This window comes from Schistocerca nitens, chromosome 7, assembly GCF_023898315.1.
Source record: "Schistocerca nitens isolate TAMUIC-IGC-003100 chromosome 7, iqSchNite1.1, whole genome shotgun sequence".
Classification (NCBI taxonomy): Eukaryota; Metazoa; Arthropoda; class Insecta; order Orthoptera; family Acrididae; genus Schistocerca; species Schistocerca nitens.
In genome coordinates, this window is record NC_064620.1 from 277632913 (window position 1) to 277657619 (window position 24707).

Sequence of the window (24707 nt, forward strand, 5' to 3'; positions counted from 1 at the left end):
GATTTGAGAATACGTACCAGGGCAGGGGTTATCCAGCTGTTCATCCCTATCCAAAACAACACCCCCTCTAAGAAGAAAATTGTATTCTGATGAATTAACTTTCCCCATTGCTTCAAGTATCTTCATACACATATGAAAAGAGAAAAGTAATTTGTGTCGTTCAAACAGACCTCGACATGTGTTCCTACAACAGACAATAAAATAAAATGATAAGTGCATGTAAAGGTGATCCTCTCACTTACTGCTATAGTTATTTAGTCAATTAAATAATTAGGAGAAGATAATATTACGGTGTATCTAGAACAATATACAGCAATCATCTTCCAATGTATTTTATGACACAGAAATGTTGTTGTTAATATCGTTCAGAAATAAATGAATTTACAAATTATACAATGGCTACATTATTCACATTTCAAATTATTTGGTGTAAGACATCAAACTTACTTACCTGTAGACAGCATAGGTGTGGTAATCATTGAGGAAAGATATTCTCTGCTCCAAATCTTCACTTTTTTTGCTTTTCTCTATGGACATTGTAAATAAAGAAGTGTAGGCATCCAAAGAGAACTGATACATTGGATCAATTTGGCTCATGTCATTCAACACAAAGAAAAGTATAGAAGCTCTTCTTGCACAGGGACGATATCCCTGGAATATTGATTTTATTAAACTAAGCAGTTTCAGTTAAATGTACTATAAAGGAGTGCAAAATTAATATACAAGAGTCCATTAGGGATACAAGAACCTATCAGGGATATAGGCGTATTCTGTTCACCACATACATCTCAATATTTTTTCTATTTCAGGAACATAATTTTTTTTTTAAATCATCAGTTTGGGTACATACGATCTTTACAAGATGTTTAATTCCATCAAGACAATACAAAATCTTAAATAGATATTTTTTCATGGGGCTATATTATTGCTAAAACATTAAGTAACTATTTTCATTAGGTTTTTACTACAGGTTATACATGCACCAGTCTCACACTGGCAGAAGAAATCATTCCACTTCAGTTCACTGTTTCAATATTGCAAAAATGCACAGTTTACTACTTCAATATGATTACCATTCAAGTTTACTTTGGAATTAATTGTGACATAAGTATTGTTGTCGCTACATGATGATGTAAGGCAGATAGCCAGTGGCACACCCTCTTGCACTGATGCATGTCCGTATTCATCGTGGCATACTATCCACAAGTTCATCAAGGCACTGTTGGTCCAGAGTGTCCCACTCCCCAAGGGCGATTCGATATAGATCCCTCAGAGTGGTTGGTGGGTCATGTCGTCCATAAACAGCCCTTTTCAATCAATCCCAGGCATGTTTGATAGGATTAATATCTGGAGAACATGCTGGCCACTCTAGTCGAACGATATCGTTATCTGAAGGAAGCCATTCAGAAGATGTGCACAATGGGGGCACAAATTGTATCAATGAAGACAAAAGCTGTGCCAGTATGCTGCCGATATGTTGCACTATTGGTCAGAGGATGGCATCATGTATCGTACAGCCATTACGGTGCCTTCCATGACCACCAGTGGTGTACGTCGGCCCGACATAATGCCATCCCAAAACAGCAGGGAACCTCCACCTTGCTGCACTCACTGGACAGTGTGTCTAAGGCATTCAACCTGACTGGGTTGCCTCCAAACACATCTCCAAAGATTGTCTGGTTGGAGGCATATGTAACACTCCTCGGTGAAGAGAACATGATGCCAATCCTGAGCGGTCCATTCGACATGTTGTTGGGCCCATCTGTAGCACACTGCATGGTGTCGTGGTTGCAAAGATGGACCTCGCCACAAATGTCAGGAGTGAAATTGCGCATCATGCAGCCTATTGCACACAGTTTGATTCATAACACGACGTCCTGTGGTTGCACGAAAAGCATTATTCAACATGGTGGCACTGACATCAGGGTTCCTCCGAGCCATAATCCATATGTAGCGGTCATTCACTGCAGCAGAGCCCTTAGGAGGCCTGAGTGAGGCATGTCATCGACAGTTCCTGTCTCTCTGAATCTCCTCCATGTCCAAACAACATCGCTGTGGTTCACTCCGAGGTGCCTGGACACTTCCCTTGTTGAGCGCCCTTCATGGCACAAAGTAACAATGCGGACATGTTCAAACCGCAGTACTGACCATCTAGGCATGGTTGAACTACAGACAAAATGAGCCGTGTACCTTCTTCCTGGTGGGATGACTGGAACTGTTCAGCTGTCGGACCCCCTCTGTCTAATAGGTACTGCTCATGCATGGTTATTTACATCTTTGGGTGGGTTTAGTGACATCTCTGAACAGTCAACGAGACTGTGTCTGTGATACAATATCCACAGTCAACGTCTATCTTCAGGAGTTCTGGGAACCAGGGTGATGTAAAACTTTTTTTGGTGTGTGTATATGGAAAGTGATGCAAAAATGCTAATGAATTCTTTGTTATCTGGTCTACTATACAACACAAGTAGTTGGAACACTTCTTCCACTATACAGGTGTGCAGAATCATCTGTTTCCTTACAAGTGAATAAGGAAAAACAATGTGCTGTCACTGAGTTCTGATGTAGAAGGGCAGCGACACTGCTTAACAACAAAGGCTACAATATCTGTGAAGATATGACACCATTGATAATAACAAACTATGATAGAGGATAAAGAAGATCAAGGAATCAGAAACCAGTACTTACAAGAGACTACAAAATTTCACCACTGACATAAATAACCAGGGACTGGCAGAGTTGATTCAAATATAATGTTGTTCGCGCAACCCAAGAATTAGCATACAAATGAACTATGACAACAAAGGATGGAGATGGTGGAAATCTTGGAATATCAGAAAGTGTGTGGAGTCGGTACCTTGGGAACTGATACCTCATTTAAGAGAGAGGACAGTGAAAGTCTGCTCGGATCTGCATGAAGCTTTTATAATCAAGGACACTTTTCTGTTACCCAGTGAAATAGATAAACTTGAGGGAATATGGAATAGTTGTAGGTAAACAACTAGAATTCACTCAGATACAGATTTATTCACACTTAGCTTCTACACAGATACAAGTCCGGAGGCTAACTGCCGTTAGCATCCAACATCCTGGCCAAAGCCCTTACGCACAGAACAAATATCGATATTTATGGCGCTCTACGCCACATAGCCCCCCCCCCCCCCCCCCCCCGCACAGTATGGAGTACGTCCCTGTGAATGGGGGGGCAAGAAGTTAGGAAGGTAACGTACAGTTCTTCTGCGTCAGGCGGAAGCGGTCGACTGGTACGAGACCGGGGGGTGAAACCCGGTACGTCGATGGTGAAGTCAGCAAGCAACGCCGGTGGCTGAAGACGACGTCCCGTCCTGGAGTGGAGGTGTAGCACTTTGTCAGCCGGCAGGCGGAGAATCACCTTGCCAGAAGGCCTAACAAAGGCACGCAAATTGCCACACGCAGCACTTCTGCTCAATTTAAAGCGGCGCACCACACGAGATTCTGCACTACCTCCCTCAACATTGTCACACGCGAGTACCACACACACCGTATCGCCATCTACGACAACAGATAATTTATGTATGTCATCAGGGTGCACATGTGTTGTGAATTCTTGGATGGCACCTGTACGAGTAATGGTAGGGAGGCAGGGAGGTGTGAGAAAGCCATGGCAGGGGGAAGCATCTGCTAAGAGGGGGGTGGCAGGTGCACTGGACTGCGCAGGAGACGACCTCGGGCAATCAGATGACATACGAGGGAGCGTGACTGAAGGCAACGAGGAGCCAGCGTGGATTGAACAGCGTGACAAAGAGCTGTCACACGAAGATGGTAACACAATGGTAGAATCCGAGTGGTTGGCAGTTCGACTGCGAGGGCTGTGAGGAGTGAAGCCCCGAAAAGATTGGCCACTCGAATTAGATGAACGCGGAGAAGGAGCAGTGCTCGGCAGAGAAGCACGCTGTGGGGAATCAATACTTGAATGCATGGTATGGGAAGATGGATGGCCGCTCGAAGCAGGAGTGGGAGAAATAGGGGCAGAATCAGGGAGGTTCACCTCAGGCTCAGTGAAAGCTGGTTTCACTCGGTTGAGTGAGACCGTGGTTACAGAGTCTTTTATGAGGAGATCCATGTTATTCTCAGAGCGTTTGACGACCTTGTAAGGACCTGTGTAGGGCGACTGAAGCAGGGCTTTGACTGAGTCGTCTCTGAGAAACACGTACTCACAAGAGTCTAGCGTGCGCGGTACGTACACGCGCGGAGGTGTATGAGCAGCCGGAGGTGGCGGCTGAATTTTGCTGCAGTGCAAGCGCACCCGCTTCAGAAGTGAAGGGAGTTCAGAGGGCCGTGGAAGTGGGGTCGGAGTGACTAATTCTCCAGGCAAAACCAGAGGTTGGTCATACACAAACTTGGCTACGGAACCCTTGAGGTCTTCCTTGAAAGTCGCACAAAGGCCAAGAAGCACGAAGGGCAGTGCCTCTGTCCATAGTGAGTCATGGCAACGCAGGGCAGACTTTAAGGTGTGATGCCATCGCTCGACAAGCCCATTGCTTTGGGGGTGGTATGCAGAAGTATGAATTTTGACAATACCACACATTTTACATAAGTCCGAGAAAACTGAAGACTCGAATTGTCGCCCCTGGTCAGTGGTGAGGTAAACAGGTGAGCCAAATCTAGAGATCCACGAATCTGAGAATGCTCGACTTACTGTCTCAGAGGTAATGTTCGGAATAGGCACAGCCTCAGCCCACCGAGTCATCCTGTCAATATCTGTAAACAAGTAACGGAAACCCTCGGAGGGGGGCAAAGGGCCTACGAGGTAGACATGAACATTGTGAAACCGGCCTGGCAGTTGGGCAAAACAGCCAAGGGGTGGAGAAGTGTGCCTGGAAACTTTGTTCTGTTGACACACCATGCATGCCCTTGCCCAAGACTGACAGTCACGGCGCATGTCTCTCCAGACAAACCGTTCAGCTACCAGACGGGTGGAAGCTTTGACACCGGGATGTGCTAATGTGTGTAGTTTGTCAAAGACCTGGCGTTGAAGGGGCTTAGGAATGAATGGCTGCAACGTACCAGTCGATTCATCACACCACACTAAGTCAGATATGCCAGGGAAAGTAGAGCGTACCGGTTGGAGAGAGGAGCTGTGGTCTGAAATTAACTGCATGGTATCGGGGTCTGCCGATTGCAACCGAGGTAGGTCCGTTAAGTCAATTAAGGTTGTGACAGCACCAACACGCGAGAGAAAATCAGCGACCACATTGTCCGCTCCTCGGATGTAGCGAATGTCATTTGTAAATTGCAAGATGTAATCGATGTGACGAAAGCGTCGTGGGGGCGGATCAGCCCCAGGATTTTTTTTATGGCAGGAACCAACGGCTTGTGATCAGTGAGCACAAGAAATCTCGTCCCTCAACATCAGTTCTGAAGTGTCTTATGGCCTCGTAAACTGCAAGTAATTCTCTGTCAAATGCTGAGTATTTCTTCTGCGCGTTGTTTAGCTTTTTTGAGAAAAACTGCAGGGGGGTCGTAACATCATTGTATGTCTGACTCAGTACTGTGCCGATAGCATTGTCACTAGCGTCAGTAGTGATAAACATTGTGGCGTCAGCCCGTGGGTGAGCAATAGTGACAGCGGAGGCCAACAGCTGTTTGAGTTCATTAAATGCCTTGTCCATGTCTGGTGTCCATGGTACCTGGCGGGTGCCAGAAGTTTGTGGGCCAGCGAGAGCATCTGTGAGAGGAGCCTGCACCGCAGAAGCGGCTGGCAAATGTTTCCGGTAATAATTAACTGTTCCAATGAACCTGCGTAATTCCCTATAGGTCTGAGGGCATAGCATCTTGAGAACAGGCTTGATCTTGTCCTGTGGTGGTGTCAGACCGTCCGATGACACAACATAACTTAGGAATGTGACGGATGACTGGTACAATTGAGTCTTTTTATTGTTCAGTTCAATACCAGTGGCTGCTAAAATATCTGTCACGACTTGAACACGCTCCTCACTCTGTTCCAAAGTAGAAGCAAAAACCAATATGTCGTCCATGTAAACGAAACAAAAGTCTAGATGGGATAAAGTTTGATTGATGAAACGCTGCCACGTTTGGGGGGCGTTTTTCAACCCAAATGGCATAAATTTGTATTGGAACAGCCCGAAGGGAGTGGTTATGGCAGTCTTTTCAATATCCTCCGGAGCCATAGGAATCTGATGAAATGCGTGCTTACAGTCCAAAACAGAGAAGTACTTTGCACCTGCGTGCGCATGATTGAAGTCTGCAATGTGTGGGACCGGATATTTATCAATGATGGTGCGGGCATTTAAACGCCTATAGTCTCCGACCATACGCCAAGTACCGTCTTTCTTTTGGTCAAACAGGATAGGACTAGCCCAGCAACCGGAAGAAGGTTCAATTATTCCCTTTTGTAACAGATCATCCAATTGTTCTTTTGCAATTTTCATAAATTCCGGCTTGAGGCGGCGTGGGCATTGCGCTATGAGCGGCCCATCGGTTAGACGTAACCGATGAACTGTGCCATTAGTGACTACTGTAATACGTGGCGCGGCACGACAGTCAGATGTCCGTGAAGCGGAGCAGGCAGTGGCGGACGGGCAAAGCTGTAGCGCTGAGGGCACGGAAGTACAGGTGTGCCAACCGCTCGTAGGCTGCGTAAAGGCCGCACACGTGTTAACATGGGCGAGGTTGGTACACTGGTTCTTGGTAGCGGGCCGTGCCGCTACGAGCGCTGTAGGCACGAGTGGGCGTGGCCGAACAGCAGATGGCCGTAGTTCATTGCCACGAGCTTGGCAAGTTAATTGTCCATTCGGAACGCAAGGAGCATGAGCACTCAGGCATACACTATCATTACAAAAGGGGGTGCTGACACAGTTTACAGAGTTCACAACATTGTCGTTAACATGCGCGGGCACGGGAACACCAGATTGGCATGGACTGACCTTGCCTATAGCCGATGAGTCGTCTGCTTGTAGTGCCGCGAGGCGTTGTTGTGTGGAGGCCAACTCCTGGTGTATGTTGCGGAGATGCAGCAGCATTTCCATACGTTCCATCCGCAACTTCGAAGACTTGGCGCACTCCACTAGCCACTTGTTTGTCCGAGATTGCAGCTCCAAGGATAGGTTTACACACTTCTTAGCACAGCACACATGTTTAGTGTTAGCCGAACTGTCACTTGACGAAGCGAAAGGAATATTTTTGTTAAGAGGGGGAGGGGGGGGGGGTGGCTTGATAGTGCTTGATGAAATCAATTCCGAGAATAGGTTCTTCAATTGTTGACACTAGAAACGTCCACTCCAGCTTGCACTCAGGAGAAAGTTTCACTGTATACAAAGTGGAACCCGAACACTGTAGGGTAGACAAGTTCACTCACGAGGTACTGTTTTGTGTGGTTGCACTTTATTGGTTGCTAGGCAAACCGGCAGCAAAGAGACGTCTGTGCCAGTGTCTGCCAGAAAACATACACCTGATCGTAAATCGCGAACATAGACTCGACCACACTTACTGTTATTGTCCGAAACGGAGTGCAATGTGGGATGGTGCCCGTTGTTTACATCGCAGGAGGTGGCACCGTAGCCTATCTGCGGTTGGAGTTAGGGTAAGAACACGGTGACTGGCATTTGCGAGCTTGCTCCCCGAATCTCGCGTGGAAGAAACAGTAAGGTTGGGCGGGCCTGTGTTCCTGTGGGTATTTGCTAGGTGACGGAGTATGTGCCTCAGAGTCTTCCACAGAGGCCGATGCACTGTCGTTGCGGGGAGTTGAAGGTGCAGGCAGGGCGGCTACTTTAACAAACTTGTTATTAGCAGCACCAGACAAGGGCATGGCGTCAGAAAGCGTCTTAGTGTGGTCACGTCCAGAATGCAGTGCACGGAGCTCACGTTGCCTGGCAGAGTATGCTCTGTCGGCGGCGCGTAAACGTTCATTTACTGGCCTATCTTCATACGCAGAGATTGCAGTCTGGACAGGCAAAGGCAGCTTTTCAGTCCAGATTTCTGCGAGCATGTCATCAGGCATACCTTGCTCATCGACGAGAAGACGGATGCACCGCCACAGCTGGGACGGAGACCTGTCGCCGAGACGCTCTTCGTAGATGAGCTGTCGCACATTTTCTCTCCTGGTTTTAGAGACGCGCTCCAGTATCGTCTGTTTCGCCACAGCATACTTCCCTACTAGGGGGGGGGTGCTTTGACCAGATCGTAAATTAAATCGACGCGGTCGTGAAGATGGTTTATGAGGCAGGCGAAGCGTGCGTCATTGTCCAAAGCACAGACATTGAATGTTTGCTCAACCAGGTTAAACCAGAACTCCGGGTGAGCGGGTTTGAAGTCTGGTAATTTTGGCAGATTAGGCACTGCAGTCACTGCAGAGGTGCGCCTATTACTTCGGACGGAATTAGAGCATGCAGAAGATTGCGAGTCCGAATTATTGGTGTCCTGTAATGCGGGAATCGCGAAATTCACTTGACGCCGGGGGGGCGGCTGAGAAGCGACGGATGCTCGAACGGTGTGAGGATCGTAGTCAAAATGTGCATTCTCATTGACGTGGTAGCTCGGAGAGAAGCCACAAGTGCTTAAGTATGCCGGTGAATGTCAGTTATGCAAACAGTATTCACTCGACCGTGAGTGGTGGGGCTGGTTGTAGATGTCGGAGTAATTACTGTCCAGTACAGAATTGTTGACTTGATTAGAAGCAAAACAAGGATCCCACACACGTCCACTAGGATGCACACTCGGTGTGATATTTGCTGTTTGGCGAGCATTGAACACCTAGCCGGCATGGAAGGATACACACGTGGCGGGAACTGATTCGAGTTTGAGTTTACTACTGGATTTTCCAAAGTAGCAAAACCTCGCTCGACGCCACGAACTGTATTGAATTGTGTGTTCGACACAGGAGTAGGAATGTTCCGACCAACACTCTGTGGAGAACATGTGGGAAGGTCCAAGCTAACAAAGCCAGAGTCCACAACCGTTGGCGGTTGGAAGAAACTGGCGGCACTCGATGAATTCCACTGCATGTTCTGGCTGAAGGATTCCGAAGATTCTTGCGGCATGTCCACTACGACGGCAGGAGTGCTGGAGAGATGTTGCTGGAATCCGGGCGGCGGTGAATGCTGAAAGGCCATTGTCTGGAGCTGAACAAAGGCCCTCGCGATCGCGGAGAAACCCGACACGGTAGGCGCGTAAATAACCTTCGGGCGGTGACTCGGACGCGTATTACACAGAAACGGGGTCACCAGTGAGGGAATATGGAATAGTCGTAGGTAAACAACTAGAATTGACTCAGATACAGATTTATTCACACTTAGTTTCTACACAGATACAAGTCCGGAGGCTAACTGCCGTTAGCATCCAACATCCTGCCAAAAGCCCTCTCCTCAAAGATAGCACACTTATGCACAGAACAAATATCGATATTTATGGCACTCTATGCCACAAACTTTTCAATCTAGACATGATCATTTCATGGACTAATGTCACCTTTTTTCTCCAAGGTCTATGATGTCATGATGGCACTCAGAAATGAATAGTTCTCTTTGACTTTGGTAACACAGTTATACCATCAACAGAAAACAGTACAGTTAGGCAATCTACATCTACACCTCCATGGTTACTCTGCAATTCACACTTGTGTGGTTTCTGAAAGAGAGTGGAAAGAACTGCTTTCAAACTATTTCTCATTATTCAGTTGGGAGTCAACAAGATAAGATGCATTTGGGGGAGGAACCTGGTGATTGAGATTTCATGAAAAGATTTTGCCACAACAAAAAATTCATTTGTTTTAATTACTGTCATGCCAACTTCCTCATCATATCTGTGACACTCTCTCCCCTATTTTGTGATAATGCAAAACAATTTTCTGTGTGTGGTTCAAGTTCAAGTTGCTCATAACTATAATCCTTAGATATTTAGCTAAACAGTCTAACAACCGAAAGTCCAGATGGTAATATCAATTATATTATGGAAAGGCTAGACTGCTACTCACCATAAATATGACATGTCTAATTGGAGAGAGGCACAATGAAAAGTATGATACACATTTAGCTTTTTGCAAAAGCCTTCTTCAGAAAAGAAAGAAAGAAAGGAAGCTCATCTCATGCACTCATGACTGGTATCTCCAGCCACTCTGGCTAGAGTGGCCAGAGAGATCTGTTGCAGTAACATTTGAGAAGCAATATCATCTGTGGATGCAGATTCAATGGTGGTAGTCTGCAAGCCCTGAAAATAACAGGAGGTCTGGGAGTAGTCTGAATGTGATGTCTTTCACTGTGTACAACAGCAGAACTAGGCATAGGTTGTTCCTTAATAGGTGCTACCTGAGACACTCGAGATGTAGATGCAAGCTGGTAAACAGGAAAATGTTTGGCTTGGGAAGCCTCCAATTTAATGGATTTCACACAAATTTTGGAAAGTAACACTTTACTCTCAGTAGAAATGTTTGGTTTTCTTCCCTTTGGGATGATACCTTGACTTTTTGACTGTTGGTAAGCACACTCTAAAACTTAAGAATTCTCAGGCATGTAGTTGTCAGTGTGAGGACCTGAGTTGCTGGAATCTAAATCAGCTGTCATGGCACCTAGTGCTGAAACACTGTGGACATCACTGTGTTGTGGCACACCACATGGTGAGGTGTAATGTATGACATGAGAGGCATCTGCAAATAGTTTGACATTGCACATTGGTATGCGCCTGGCCAAGGATATGTCAGTGTTACAGTGCTGCAGGAAACTGGAACTTAGAAGAGGCTCTGTGACATAAGCTAGTAGGAAAGTACAGTATAATGATTTCTTAAAACCTATGTTCATAAACACAGTTCATTTACCAAATGTAGCAATTTTGGAGTTATTAGCAGTTGTAATTCACGGGTCAGTTAGCTTCTTTGTTGTGATTCACTGACAGTAGACTGACATCTGATACTGAGTCAATGAAGTATGTATGCAAAACATTTATGTCTGTGACTTAAAAATGGTGTGGCCAACAAAAAATGCTATGAAAGTTGTGTTGCTCCAGTTTATATGAATGTTTACACTGTCAATACTGGTGAATGCAGATCTGTTGGATAATTTGGCGACAACTGTCTTTAGGACATGAGTGATGGCAAACTGCATACACTTTTCTTGTGAATGTTGGCAGAAAGGCACATCATCTCACAGCAATCAGTCGCCCTACACCCGATCGCTGTTGTCATTTAGATAACCACTACAGGATTTTCATGCCTTTTCCTGTTGCCCGAAGTGTAGATGGTACCATCACCAAGTCTACAACTGCTTGCAGATGTTGTCACAAGCATCCCTTCAGCTGTTGTGCTGTCAGCTATTCTGAGTCAGTACTGTTGTTTGAATTTCCCTGATTTGCTACTTGAGAGCAATTAAGTCTTGGTGGAGCATGTGGATCTGTCCCACTAGTGGAAGCTGTTGCCCTCGAGTAGCATCATGTGAGACTGTTGCTGTGAGGCCATTACAAGTTTGATGTGTTTCAATTGAATTGTCATTTTGTAAAATATTATGTATTTTATTGGCCACAAGCATCTGTGCAGATAAGTCTCCACTGTTGTTCAAAATCAAAGCACTTGTAATAGCAAATGGTTGCGGATCAAACCACACCTGCCATAGGGTTCTGAAATTTCAGTATCTGTCAGTTATATTTACAGATGATGCCAAAACTCTGATGGGGTTTGTTACCAGTAACCTCAGTATTTAAGACTTGTTGTATGTGTAAGTCTCTTGATTTCCATACACCAAGAAGCAAATGGGAAATGTTGATATTTGCAGATGGTGGGGGTGATGTGAGTGATGTCTGACAGTAATACATCAATGTCTAGATACATACTCTGCAAGTCCTCAAAGGATGTGTGGCAGAGGGTACCCTGTACCATTACTAGTCATTTCCTTTCCTGTTCCACTTGCAAATAGAATGAGGATAAAACAACTGCCTATATGGCTCAGTTTTTGAGTCCTAATTTTTCCTATCTTATCTTTGTGGTCCTTACATGAAAAATATGTTGGCAGCAGTAGAATGATTCTGCAGTAAACTTCAAATGCTGGTTCTCTAAATTCTCTCAATAGTGTTTCTTGAAAAGAATGTCACCTCCCATATAGGGATTCTCATTTGAGTTCCTGAAGCATCTCCATAACACTTGCGTGCTGTTTGAACCTAATGGTAACAAATCTGGCAGCCCTCCTTTGACTTGCTTCAATGTCTTCCTTCAAGTGGGCCTGGTACAGGTTCCAAACACTTGAGCAGTACTCAAGACTAGTAGAGTCTAAGCATACGAAGTGCTGATGTTAAGTATAAACCATGAACAGTCATCAGACATGCCATAGGCACTAAACGAAAGTTCCAGCAGTTTGAACCACATGTACGGCTGTTGTGGCATATACAATGAAAACACAACTTCGGTACATCGAGTGGACAACACAGTGCAGTGAACCTGTAATGTGTTAGAGGACTGCACAAAGCCCAAAAGTTCCAACAAATGTCCACTGGTTGGAAGCATTTGAGGAACACAACTATCAGTCATTCATTTAGATTAGTTCAATAACCAATTTGGTAAAGTGACATCTGTTGTCACCAGCACTATAGATTCACACTTGATATGCTTCTTGTTATCCGCAGACTTTTGTGGGATCATGACTTTTGGTAACACTATGCAGCTGCTACAGCTGAAATACCCAATGAGGTACAAAAAGCTGGCCATGGTGGCCGTGCGGTTCTAGGTGCTGCAGTCCGGAACCGCGGGACTGCTACGGTCGCAGGTTCGAATCCTGCCTCGGGCATGGATGTGTGTGATGTCCTTAGGTTAGTTAGGTTTAAGTAGTTCTAAGTTCTAGGGGACTGGTAAAGCACTACAGATAGGCTATACTAGATTGTGCATTATGCTACACACAATAATTCCATGCTGTACATTTGACATCCGGGTTACCTTCACAGAGCCAGTATATATATGTATGAGTAAGTTCACTTTAGAGAAGATATTCAAAACAACCACCTTGCATTTGCAATCATTTTGCCTCTATCTGGATCATACTTTGCTGGATCCCATGCCATACACCTGCATCCACCATTGCTAAAGCGGCATGCTCACGAGTTATTAGGCCATGTACATGTATGGGTGGAGTGCTATAATCTTGTTCCTTTAATTGTCCCAACAAATAAAAATCCAGTGGAGAAGATCCGAGGAACATGGACACCAGAACATTGGACCTCCATGACCAATCCATTTCCCTGGAAGTGCTTCACTTAAATAGTGATGCACATTCATTCCAAAGTGAAGCTGTGCACCATCTTGCTGAAATAATAGCTGTTGCTGAACACCAAGTGGACTTTTTCTAATGTATCAGGCAAACTATTGCAAAGAAGTGTACAATACAGGAGTGCATTCTATTTGCCTGCAATAGGTAAGGGCCCAAAACCACTCCTCCCACAATTCCAGCCATAGGTTAATACCAAAGTGTGCCTCAAAGCCATGTTCATGGATGATATGTGTGGTGTGTTCTGATCAATAATGATTTTTGTAGAGGTTGAAAATGCTAGAGCTAGATTCATCAGTCCAAAACACGTTATTTATAAAATGCTTGTTATCTCCCATTTGCTCAAAACCATTCACAAAACTGTGTTTGTCGGATGCGGTCTTCCAGCCACTGGTTTTGAGTTAACATGTAATGATATGGATGCAGTTTTTCATAGTGCAATACTTCACATGAACAGCCAGTCTTAGAGATATTTGGAAGTGTCTTGCAATACCACAGGTACTTCACCAAGCTGATAGGTGAATGGTTTCAAGAATTGTGTCCTTTGTTTGTGGGGTATGTTTAGTCTTTGGACAACCTCTTTCCATTACGCGTGGATGAAGGTTACTGGGTTCCTGAAGGCGTTGCTACAGGTGATTAAAAGCATTCTTATTGGAATAGCACCTTTGAGGATACCATACAGCATACACACAAGCAGCAGCAGCAGCTTTGTTATCGGACGCACCCAGCACCAAAAGCATATTGACATATTCATCATTTGTGTGCTGCATCAGGTACCTGCCTTACATGAACTTGACAGGACTAGTTATGTTTGTGCACAGCACAGACTTATGCATGCAGTTTAATGAATCCCACTGTTATGTGATAGGCTTTTATTATGTGACAAAATGATATTCTGCTTATAAATCACTAGAACTAGAGGACAGACGTTAAAAAAACAAAAAAGGAGCCTGATAAGGACTCGAGCCATAGCTCCATGGTGGATGTGGTTATGCTGTCCCAGCAGTCTACTATGATGACTGGTGCAGTGATGCATGGCAATACATGTTTCCCTGTACATTCCGATGTGCTGCTTAATGTGACGGTGTTACCACAGAAAGGTTGGGAACCACTGTTGTAAATGATATTTTGCCTAAAATCAGTAGATAACCAAATGGTTGATAATTCAGTGTTGACATTAATAGACAAGCTGTCAATAGCCACATCGCAACAGGTTGATGTTTAATGTGTAAGGAGGCTAAGAAGTTCAATGGTGATATTGCTTTGAATATGATGAGAACTACTAAGGGAGTCAAACAAATTAAGGTAAAACAAAGGAAATGGAGGATATGAAATGGCATAAATCATGAAGGAAATTTTTAAAAAATTTGCAGGGGCAAATGGAGGATATGAAATGGCATAAATCATGAAGGAAATTTTAAAAAATTTGCAGGGGTGACCAAATCAGTGCAAATAAAAGTAACTGTTGGCAGTTCTGCAGTTCAGCAAAAACATAATAAAAGTTTAAACTTTAAGTACACATAATGATAAAGATCATCATTGTGCACAGCAGCATTACTTTTGGTACAGGAAATCTTTTGACCATGGCACTGAGTGTGGCAGCATACATAAGAAGCAACATGGCTATTGTGTAGTGTCAATTTTTACACAGTTTCATTACCTTCATCTGAGACAAGAATGGAAAAAAAACAATGAAACAAGAACTACTTTGCCTAATTCAAATACATCAGAACATATCTCATGAAGCATTTAAGGTCATAAAATTCAAATAGTTTAGAAACTGTTGCCTTTTGTTTAAGCTTATAATTCCATATGTTAACTAAGACAACTCACACTATCTTTAACATTGTACCAAAGCCAAAATCTTCTTGGTTATTTTTACACATTTTAAGTAGTTTATTATCCATCTGTTACTTTCAGTTACCTCACGTGCTGAATCAATTTCAGTTTCTGTTGTTTCTGCTACTTTGAGTTGTTCATTTACAGAAACAGAGGTTGCCTGTGAAGTTTGTAGTGTTATAAGTAATTGCAAATCATCAAGTAGTGAGCCTTTTGTCTCATAAAGTAGTCTCAACAGTTCATCCTCCAAATCCTTTAGAGTACGTCGACCAGCTGCAATATTCAGCACTAGATTGTCTTTTTGTTCTTCTAGCTTTGGCTTCTCTTTCCGGACCACAATTCCAAGAAGCTGTGCCTCAAGTCCTTTAAAGAAAAGAATGGGCTATAACACTGGGATACACTGACAACACTATACAAGAAAAGATACGATTTCAGTATTAATGGGAGAAACCATAGCAGATCTCCTTGTAAGTACAGTTACAGACAGATTTAGTACAAAAGTGTGTAAATGAAAATATATCTAAAAACAAAGATGATGTGACTTACCAAACGAAAGTGCTGGCACATCGATAGACACACAAACAAACACAAACACACACACAAAATTCAAGCATTCACAACCAACGGTTGCTTCATCAGGAAAGAGGGAAGGAGAGGGAAAGACGAAAGGATGTGGGTTTTAAGGGAGAGGGTAAGGAGTCATTCCAATCCCGGGAGCAGAAAGACTTACCTTAGGGGGAAAAAAGGACAGGTATACACTCGCACATGCACACACACACACACACACATGTCCATCCGCACATACACAGACACAAGCAGACATTTCAGTTAGATTTGTTTATAAAAATTTAAAAATCAAGAGAGAATTGTTTTTATACCTGATCATTCCCTCTCCTGAATTATGCTATTATTTAATTAAGAAATATATGAGAACTTTCTACATCTCAGGATCATGTTCATAATGCTTGGTATTACTTAAGCATAAAATATACTTTATGCATTTTATGTTTTCTATCTACATTGAAAACTCAGTGCATGAAATGAAGTGTAGGGCTATAGGTAGAGAGATGTTGAATGAAACGCATTTGGCTGTCAAGAGAACAGTAGCAGAATATCGTCAAGTGATCTTTCACAGAACTCAAAGAAATTCTGATCGTATGTAAAGGCTGTTAGTGGCACCAAATTTAATGTCCAATTCCTATCGAATGAGACAGGAACTGAAATTTAGGGTAGCAAAGCAAAAGCTGAAATACTTAATGCAGCTTTCAAATGTTCCTTTACAAAGTAAAATCCATAATAATTGTCCCAATTTAGTCCTCTGTACCACTGAAAACATGAATGAAATAAGTATTAGTGTCATATGATGTTGAGAAACATATGAAATTGTTAAAATCCAGCAAAGCTCCATGGCCTGATGGAATCCTTGTCAGATTATATACTGGATTTGCTGCTGAGTTAGCCCCTCTTCTGACTAGAAATATGAATTGAATCCACACAAGTCGGAGCAATGGCGTGTTAAAACAACGACCAAAGATGTGAAAATCAGTGGTTCATCCTCCAAAAATGATCTGTTCTTAATTATTGCTGAGCTGTGCGAGGACACAAAAATTCTGAGTGATGAAAACAGAAGACTCAAGCTTAAATCAGAAGAGAGTGATCATCAGGTATGTCTTAATATCTCCAAACAAATGGAAGGATTGCCAGAAAGTGAAGCTATGACTAAAATGGCTCACAACAGGCCTAGCATTAGATGGGTAACTGTAAAATCTAAGGGGAGCTCTTACAAACATATTAACAATAAACGTAGGCAGGGCTTTCTGTCACCATTAAATAACAAATATAATTCACTTCAAAACACATATGACATAGAAACTGTATCAGCATACTCATCTGATAAGGTGGTGCACGACACTCAAAACTTAGCAAACAGCCAAGTAAGGTATAAGAAAAAAGTAAAATCAAGATTTATTCAGACAGTTACGCCAGAGGATTAGCAGCTATGTTTCAGCTATGTTAACGGAAATGGACCCCGTGTGATTAACGAGTTTGAAATAGAAGGTACCATTAAATCAGGAGCTGGTTTACGAAACATTTCAACATCAATCAAGAAAGAAAGCAGAGCCCTCACGGACAGAGACGTTGTAGTGGTAATGGCCGGAGCAAACGACGTCAGCAGAAACGAAAGGAAGACTGCTACTTTGACACTGAAGAAGACTCTTGGAGTGTAAACCCACACCAATGTGATTGTCGTTAATGTGCCTCATCGACATGATTTGCCCCAGTGGTCATGTGTGAATAAGGAAGTGGAGCAGACCAACAAGGAGAACAAAGCTACCTGTAAGCACTTTACAAATGTTTCCTTAATTAATACCAGTAGTTGTAGCAGAGAATGGCATATCATACCAAGCATGGTCAACATTTCAATAATTTAGGTAAATGTGTTTTAAGTGATACAGTTCTCAGAATAGTATTGGATAAGCTATAGAAGGAAAATAATGTTTTTGGATTATATTTCAACTGAGATGACAAAAAACTTGTATGCCTAGACCAGGCTGGGTGTCCTAGTAACATAAGGACACAACATGGTCAACTTTCATGCAGTAACATTAGGTCAAGTCAAGTAAAAAAAATAAAAAAATAAAAAAAATAAAAAAAATAAAATAAAAAATGCCTAAAGTAGAGTTTAAAATATGCTACCTCAGTATTCAGGTTATGGCAGATAAAAACTTAATAGTCAACAAATTTTCAAACGAAAACGTGGTAGATATTCTATGTTTAAGTGAACATTGGTGTAAAGAGGATGAGCTTGGGTACAAAGTATTGGATGATTACACACTACTTAGTTGCTATTGCAGAAAACAGCACTCATGTGGTGGGGTAGGAATATATGCAAAACCACCTCTGGCACCAAACTGTGGCAGGATAGATCTCCGCACACTTTGTGATGAAATGCATTTTGAAATATTGGGTCTAGTAATTAAGAGCCTTAAGCTAATGGTAGTAATAGTGTACAGGCCACCTAGTGGTGACCCCCATATCTTTCTGGAGAAACTTGAGGAACTCTTAATGTACATATGTGTACCGAAATGGAAAAAAATACAATATTGTCATTGGAGGGGATATCAATTCAAGTTTTGATGTCCTGCAGGACAGAAAAACTGTGACAGAGCTCATAAATGTGCTTTGACAATTTATCCTGTGCTATGTTAGCTGCAAACCTACAAGAGGCTCATCCTGTCTAGACAATATATTTACAAATATTAAGAGAACTTGTATGTCCACTGATGTAATTAGTTTCCCTTTCTCGGACCATGATGCAGCATATTTTAGTCTTAATAATGTAACTTCAGATTGAACCAAACCAGAATCTAAAATTGTGATTACTAGACCAGTGAGCAGAGAGAGGATGGATAGGTTTAGACATCCCCTCACTTATTTCAGTTGGGACACACGTTTTATTAGGCTTCAACACTGTTCAGCTGATATTGTTTTCACCAAGTTTTTATCCATATTTTTAAATATATTTGAAAATAGCATCCCTCTGGAAATATGTACAGTGAATATTAGTAGTAATTACAAGAAAAGGAAAACGAGGGAATGGTATACTCCACAGTTAGGGAAACCGAAACATACTGTTATGCTGTATTCTAGTCTGTACAAAACCAGTAAATCAGAACTGTATAAAGAACTGTATGCTAAAGCTAAATACAAATATAGGAAGGCAATAAATGAAGCAAAGAAACTGCATAACATAGTAAAAATTGAAAAATCTAAAAATAAATACAAAAAGGCCTGGAGTGTAATAAACTCCATTGCACACACTAAACACAAAGAGGAAATCACCATTACCCCAGAAGAATTTAATAATATTATGGACAGCTGCTTTGAAAAGCTTCCCCCAAGCACCTTCACTTTCACAGAAGTGAGCCCAAATAATATCCTAAAAATAGTGAAAAATTTCAAACCTTCAGCTGGTGTTTATTACTGAGATATGTCATGCAATTTGTTGAAAGATGTTATTGATTGTGTGATTTATCCTTTAACTTTTTGTGTTAACAAATGCCTAGTTGAAAGTAAGTTCCCCAACATACTAACATTTTCTAGAGTTGTGTCCATATATAAAAAAGGGGAAAAGAACTGTCCCGCTAGTTACAGACCTATATCCATAACCCCAGTTTTTTCAAAAATTTTAGAAACAATTATGTATGAGCAAGTTATTGTCTACTTGGGTAAACTAAATATAATTAGTGATGAACAGTTTGGATTTAGGAAAGGTAAATTCACAATGGATGCAATGGACTCCCTCGTAAAATTAGTCCTAGATGTGTTCGAGGCTGGGGACTATGCCCAGGCTACATTTTGTGACCTGAGCAGAGCCTTTGACTGTGTAGAGCATGACACTGTGCTGAATAAGCTAGTTTACTATAGTTTTGATGACAACAGTGTAAATATGTTCAGGTCTTTTCTAGAGAACCGTCAACGAGTTGTGTGCATTAGTAGGAAGAAATCAAATTTGGTTAATGTTAGGTACAGAGTTCCTCAAGGGTTGGTGCTTCGATTTTTACTGTTTATACTAATGATTAATGACCTGCCCTTATTCATAAATTCTCACACAATATTGTATGCTGATGACACAACTTTTCTACATAAAAGCTCTGATCTAGGTTCACTGAAAACACTGAACGAAAATCCCCTTGCTCAGTCTTCATTATGGTTCAAAGCTAATGGCTTCTTACTAAATGAAAACAAAACCCAGACACTTTACTTTAGCCTCAAAGAGATTCCTAACTACCAAGAATTAGAAACTGTTTAATTTTTAGGTGTTACTATTGACAATAAATTGATATGGGAACCACATGTTAAAAATATATTGGCTAGGCTTTCAAGAGTTATTTATCTAATTAGAAATTTAAAATGACATGTTCCCAATGACTATGTGAGATCAGAATATTTTGCCTTCTTCCAAAGCATCATCTCTTATGGAATCTTACTGTGGGGTAGCAGCTGTCTTGTAAATGACATTTTATTTTTACAGAAGAAAGTAATAAGAATAATAACGGAATCTGATAAAACAGAACATTGACAACCTCTGTTTATTAAATTGCAGTGTCTTACAGTAATAAGCTTAGTCATCTAGAATGTTTTATTGTACATTAGAAACAATGTCTCTAATTTTGTGTTGAGAAGTGATATTCATAGCCATAATACTAGAAACAGAACATCTGTAGACACGCCATATCATAGATTATCAAAATCGCAGAACTCCTACCTAGTTCTTGGACTAAGGATGTTTAATAGAGTAAGTGCTGACTTTAAAGAACTGCCTGTAAATATTTTTAAAGCAAAATTATACAAGCTACTAGTGAACAATCTGTTTTACACCACTGATAAAATTTTTGGAGCTGAAAATACTGTATTCTAACATGTACCTATTTTATGTAAATCAATTTATATTGATATAGTAGTTTATGTAGAAATATATGCTCTTGAATTTGCCTATTGCTGTAATCAGCCAAATGACAGTAAAATTATTATTATTATAATGTATTGTAGAACCCTCAAACAAAAAATCATTCCCAGTTCTTGGAAAAAAGCACCAGTCACAACCATCTAGGAGAAGGGTAGTACAAGTGATCCACAAAACTACCATCCAATATCCATGACATCACATTTTTGTAGAATCGTAGAACATATTCTGAGCTCAAGCATAATCGGGTATATTGAACAGAATGATCTCCACAACGCAAATCAGCATGGATTTTGAAAATATCAGTCTTGTGAAACCTGACTCTCACTTTTCTCACATGGCATAATGAAGGCTTTGGATCAAGGTAAACAGGTAGATAGTCTTTCTTGATTTCTGAAAAGCATCTGGCTCAGTACTACACCTATGCTTACTGTCAAAAGTACAATAATATGCGATGTCATGTCTTCAGGTGTGCCCCAGGGAAGTGTGTTGGACATAAGTGACCTTGCAGACAATACTAATAGTAAAATCAGGATTTTTGCAGATGATGCAGTTATCTATAATGAAGTACTATCTGAAAGAAGCTGCACAAATATTCAGTCAGATCTTGATATAATTTCAAAGTGGTGCAGGGATTGGCAACTTGCTCTAAATGTTCAGAAATATACAATTTTGCACTTCACAAAATGAAAAGTACATAGTATCCTATAACTATAATATCAATGAGTCACTGTTGGAATTGGCAACTCATACAAATACCTAGGTGTAATACTTTGTAGGGTATGAAATCGAGTGATTACATAGGTTCAATCATGGATAAAGCAGGTGGCAGGCTTTGGTTTGTTGGTAGAATGCTGCGGAAATACAAAGGAGATTTCTTACAAATCACTTGTGCAACCAGTTCTAGACTCTTGCTCAAGTGTGTGGGACCCATACCAGATAGGACTAACAGGGGATATTGAACGTGTACAGACTAACGGCAGCACAGTCACAGGTTTGTTTAATCCGTGGGTGAGTGTCACATAGATACTGAAGAAATTGAACTGGAAGACTCTTGAAAATAGAAATAAACTATCCCAGGGAAGTCTGTTAACAAAGTTTCAAGAACTAGCTTTAAATGATGACTCTAGGAATATACTACAATCCCTTAAGTATTCACATAGGTATTGTGAGGATAAGATTACAATAATTACTGCATGCTCGGAGGCATTCAAACAATCATTCTCCATACGTAAATGGAACAGGAAGAAACCCTAATAATGGTACAGTGGACATGCCCTCTGCCATCCACCTCAGGATGGTTTGCAGAATATAAATATAGATGTAGATGTAGAGCAGTCATGTCCCCTTGGAGATGGTATGCCTTCAGCTTTCTCCAACCTTTGATTTGAGTTACCTACATGAGTTTTAGAGGGAATTAGTGTTTACCATGGTGGAACTCAGCATTTGTGTTGCAAGACAAGCTACCTTTTCATGTATATGATGAGGTGGAAGTAACTTGAATCCAAGTCTAGGCTGAAAAGTGGACATTCAAAAGCATTTCATCTGATTTCATTTGAACCGAAGCAAAGATTCTTGTGTTTACTGGACAGCATGTAGCTGAGTATTGTCGTAAAAAAATGTCACAGGGAGTCAAGACACCATCTAATCTGTTTTGAGTGTCTTTTTTCAGTTTTCTTAATGTCTTACAGCAGGTTTCAGAACTGATACTACTTCCACATTCCATAAATTCCAAAAACATTTCCAAACAATTATATGCTGTTTTGTCTCCACATTTCAGTAGGAAAAAGTTTTTCATTTATCTAGCACCCATTTTATCACATTCATGACGTTGGACCTGCCAAAGTACAAAAGAGTATAAAATTTTACATACTTACATTCATGTACAAAATAAAGTCACATACAACTAATACTATTTCATCAAGGCTAGATGCTTTCTTATCAACACGTCTTCATGACTGTAGTGATGTAAACAGTCTCCTACTTAATTTGGCAGAAGAAAATAAAATTGTCCTTAATAGCCTTGCAAACAAGTTTTAGGAAATTGAAGATAGCCATTTGCATTGATTTGCCTTTTCTTAAACCTTTCTGTGCATTTACAAGAATTTTATATTTGTGTAGGAAGTCTAGCAATCTATCACACATTATTCTTTCAATTATTTTTGAAAATACAAATAATGATAACGGTCTAAAATTTCTAATGTCAAACTTGTCACAACTTTTATAAACTGGTATTACTGTTGACTGCTTAAGCTTACTTGGAAACACAAGTTGCAAAGCAGACAAGTTGAGAGACAAGATTATCAACACTATATTTAATAATTCTGTCACAGATACCATCAACTCCACAGGTCATTTTCTCTTTAGTTTACTGATAATCCTTTGTACTTGTTTGAGTGTTGCTGGGTATAGGTACATGGTCCTTTCACTTATTGGAGTTTCTACGTTCATTTTTGGCTTATAATTACTTGTTATCAGGTTTTGAGCTACATTAATAAAATGATCATTAAATATATTAGCGAATAGAAGTGGATCATCAACAGTTTCATTTCTGTGTTTTATGACGGTCCTGTTACTTGCTTTATTATGTTTGCATGTGTGATCATTTATAACTTTCCACACTGATTTCATTTTGTTGTTCCCCTTTCTGATTTATGAATCATTGTGCTTCTTTTTTTCTGCAAATGTAGCTTCCCTGTACTTTTCCTGTAGTACTTCACATATGGTTTCAAGGTGGTATTTTGCTTAGCACACTTATATAGCTCTCAAAGACATTCTGATGATTTTTTGATTTCATTTGTAGTCCATGTATTTGATGTTTTATTACTTTTCATTCACTTCAGAGGGAATGAAATATCATAGCAGTATTTATAATTAGACAAGGACATGATGAATTTTATACCTACAGAACCACTGGTTTCCATATCCCAGTTTACATTTTTTAACAGGAGATTAAAGACACTAATGCTGTCATCATTAATTAATCTTCTCTCTATGTATTTCCCATTGTTACATTTCTTAGAGGTTACTTTAAAATCAATTTAATTGCTTGATGATCAGAAAAATCTGTGTCCAACACATCAACTTTAAAGCCACATTTTGATTGATAAATGAATATTTGGCCAATAGTAGTTTCACTTTTGATGGTGTATCTGGTTGTATACTCTCTACATATATCCATGTGGTACGCATTTAGTAGATTAACCAGTAGCTGCCCTTTTGTACAGTTGTTCTTGAAATTAACACTGTAATCTCCAAGAATAATAGTGTATTTTGATTGACTATTTAGACAGTTCAGAAAGCTTTCCAATTTATCAGAGAACAATTTAAAATTGCCACATGGTGATGTATATATACATGTAATTATAATTTTATTTTCTATTAGTTCATTTAAGCGATACTCAAAATCTAGGTCGACAGACACACAAACAAACACAAACACACACACAAAATTCAAGCTTTCGCAACAAACTGTTGCCTCATCAGGAAAGAGGGAAGGAGAGGGAAAGACGAAAGGATGTGGGTTTTAAGGGAGAGGGTAAGGAGTCATTCCAATCCCGGGAGCGGAAAGACTTACCTTAGGGGGAAAAAAGGACGGGTATACACTCGCACACACACATATATCCATCCACACATATACACACACAAGCAGACATCTGACAAGCAGACATTATGTCTTTAAATATGTCTGCTTGTGAGATGTCTGCTTGTGTCTGTATATGTGTGGATGGATATGTGTGTGTGTGCGAGTGTATACCCGTCCTTTTTTCCCCCTAAGGTAAGTCTTTCCGCTCCCGGGATTGGAATGACTCCTTACCCTCTCCCTTAAAACCCACATCCTTTCGTCTTTCCCTCTCCTTCCCTCTTTCCTGATGAGGCAACAGTTTGTTGCGAAAGCTTGAATTTTGTGTGTGTGTTTGTGTTTGTTTGTGTGTCTATCGACCTGCCAGCGCTTTTGTTCGGTAAGTCACATCATCTTTGTTTATATATATATATATATATATGTATGTGTGTGTGTGTGTGTTCCACTCCCCCCTGAAAAAGCTGCTGATGAACTGGAAATCTGAAATTTCAGCTGTACATTTTTGTATTTCTTTTTCTTTTTTTTTTTTTGGAAAAATTTCAGTCATCAGTTGCAAATAAATTTTATTGTGCTTTATTGGTTT

General features: G+C 41.1%; 1 protein-coding gene across 1 annotated transcript in view; it reads right to left on the reverse strand.

Moving 5' to 3' along the window:
* LOC126195572 (dynein axonemal heavy chain 2) overlaps positions 1-24707 on the reverse strand; it is a 957657-nt gene that overhangs the window by 161325 nt on the left and 771625 nt on the right. The window contains 3 exon segments of the mRNA XM_049934198.1: positions 18-184; positions 452-651; positions 15160-15437. Of these exon segments, the coding sequence (XP_049790155.1) occupies positions 18-184; positions 452-651; positions 15160-15437 (645 nt within the window).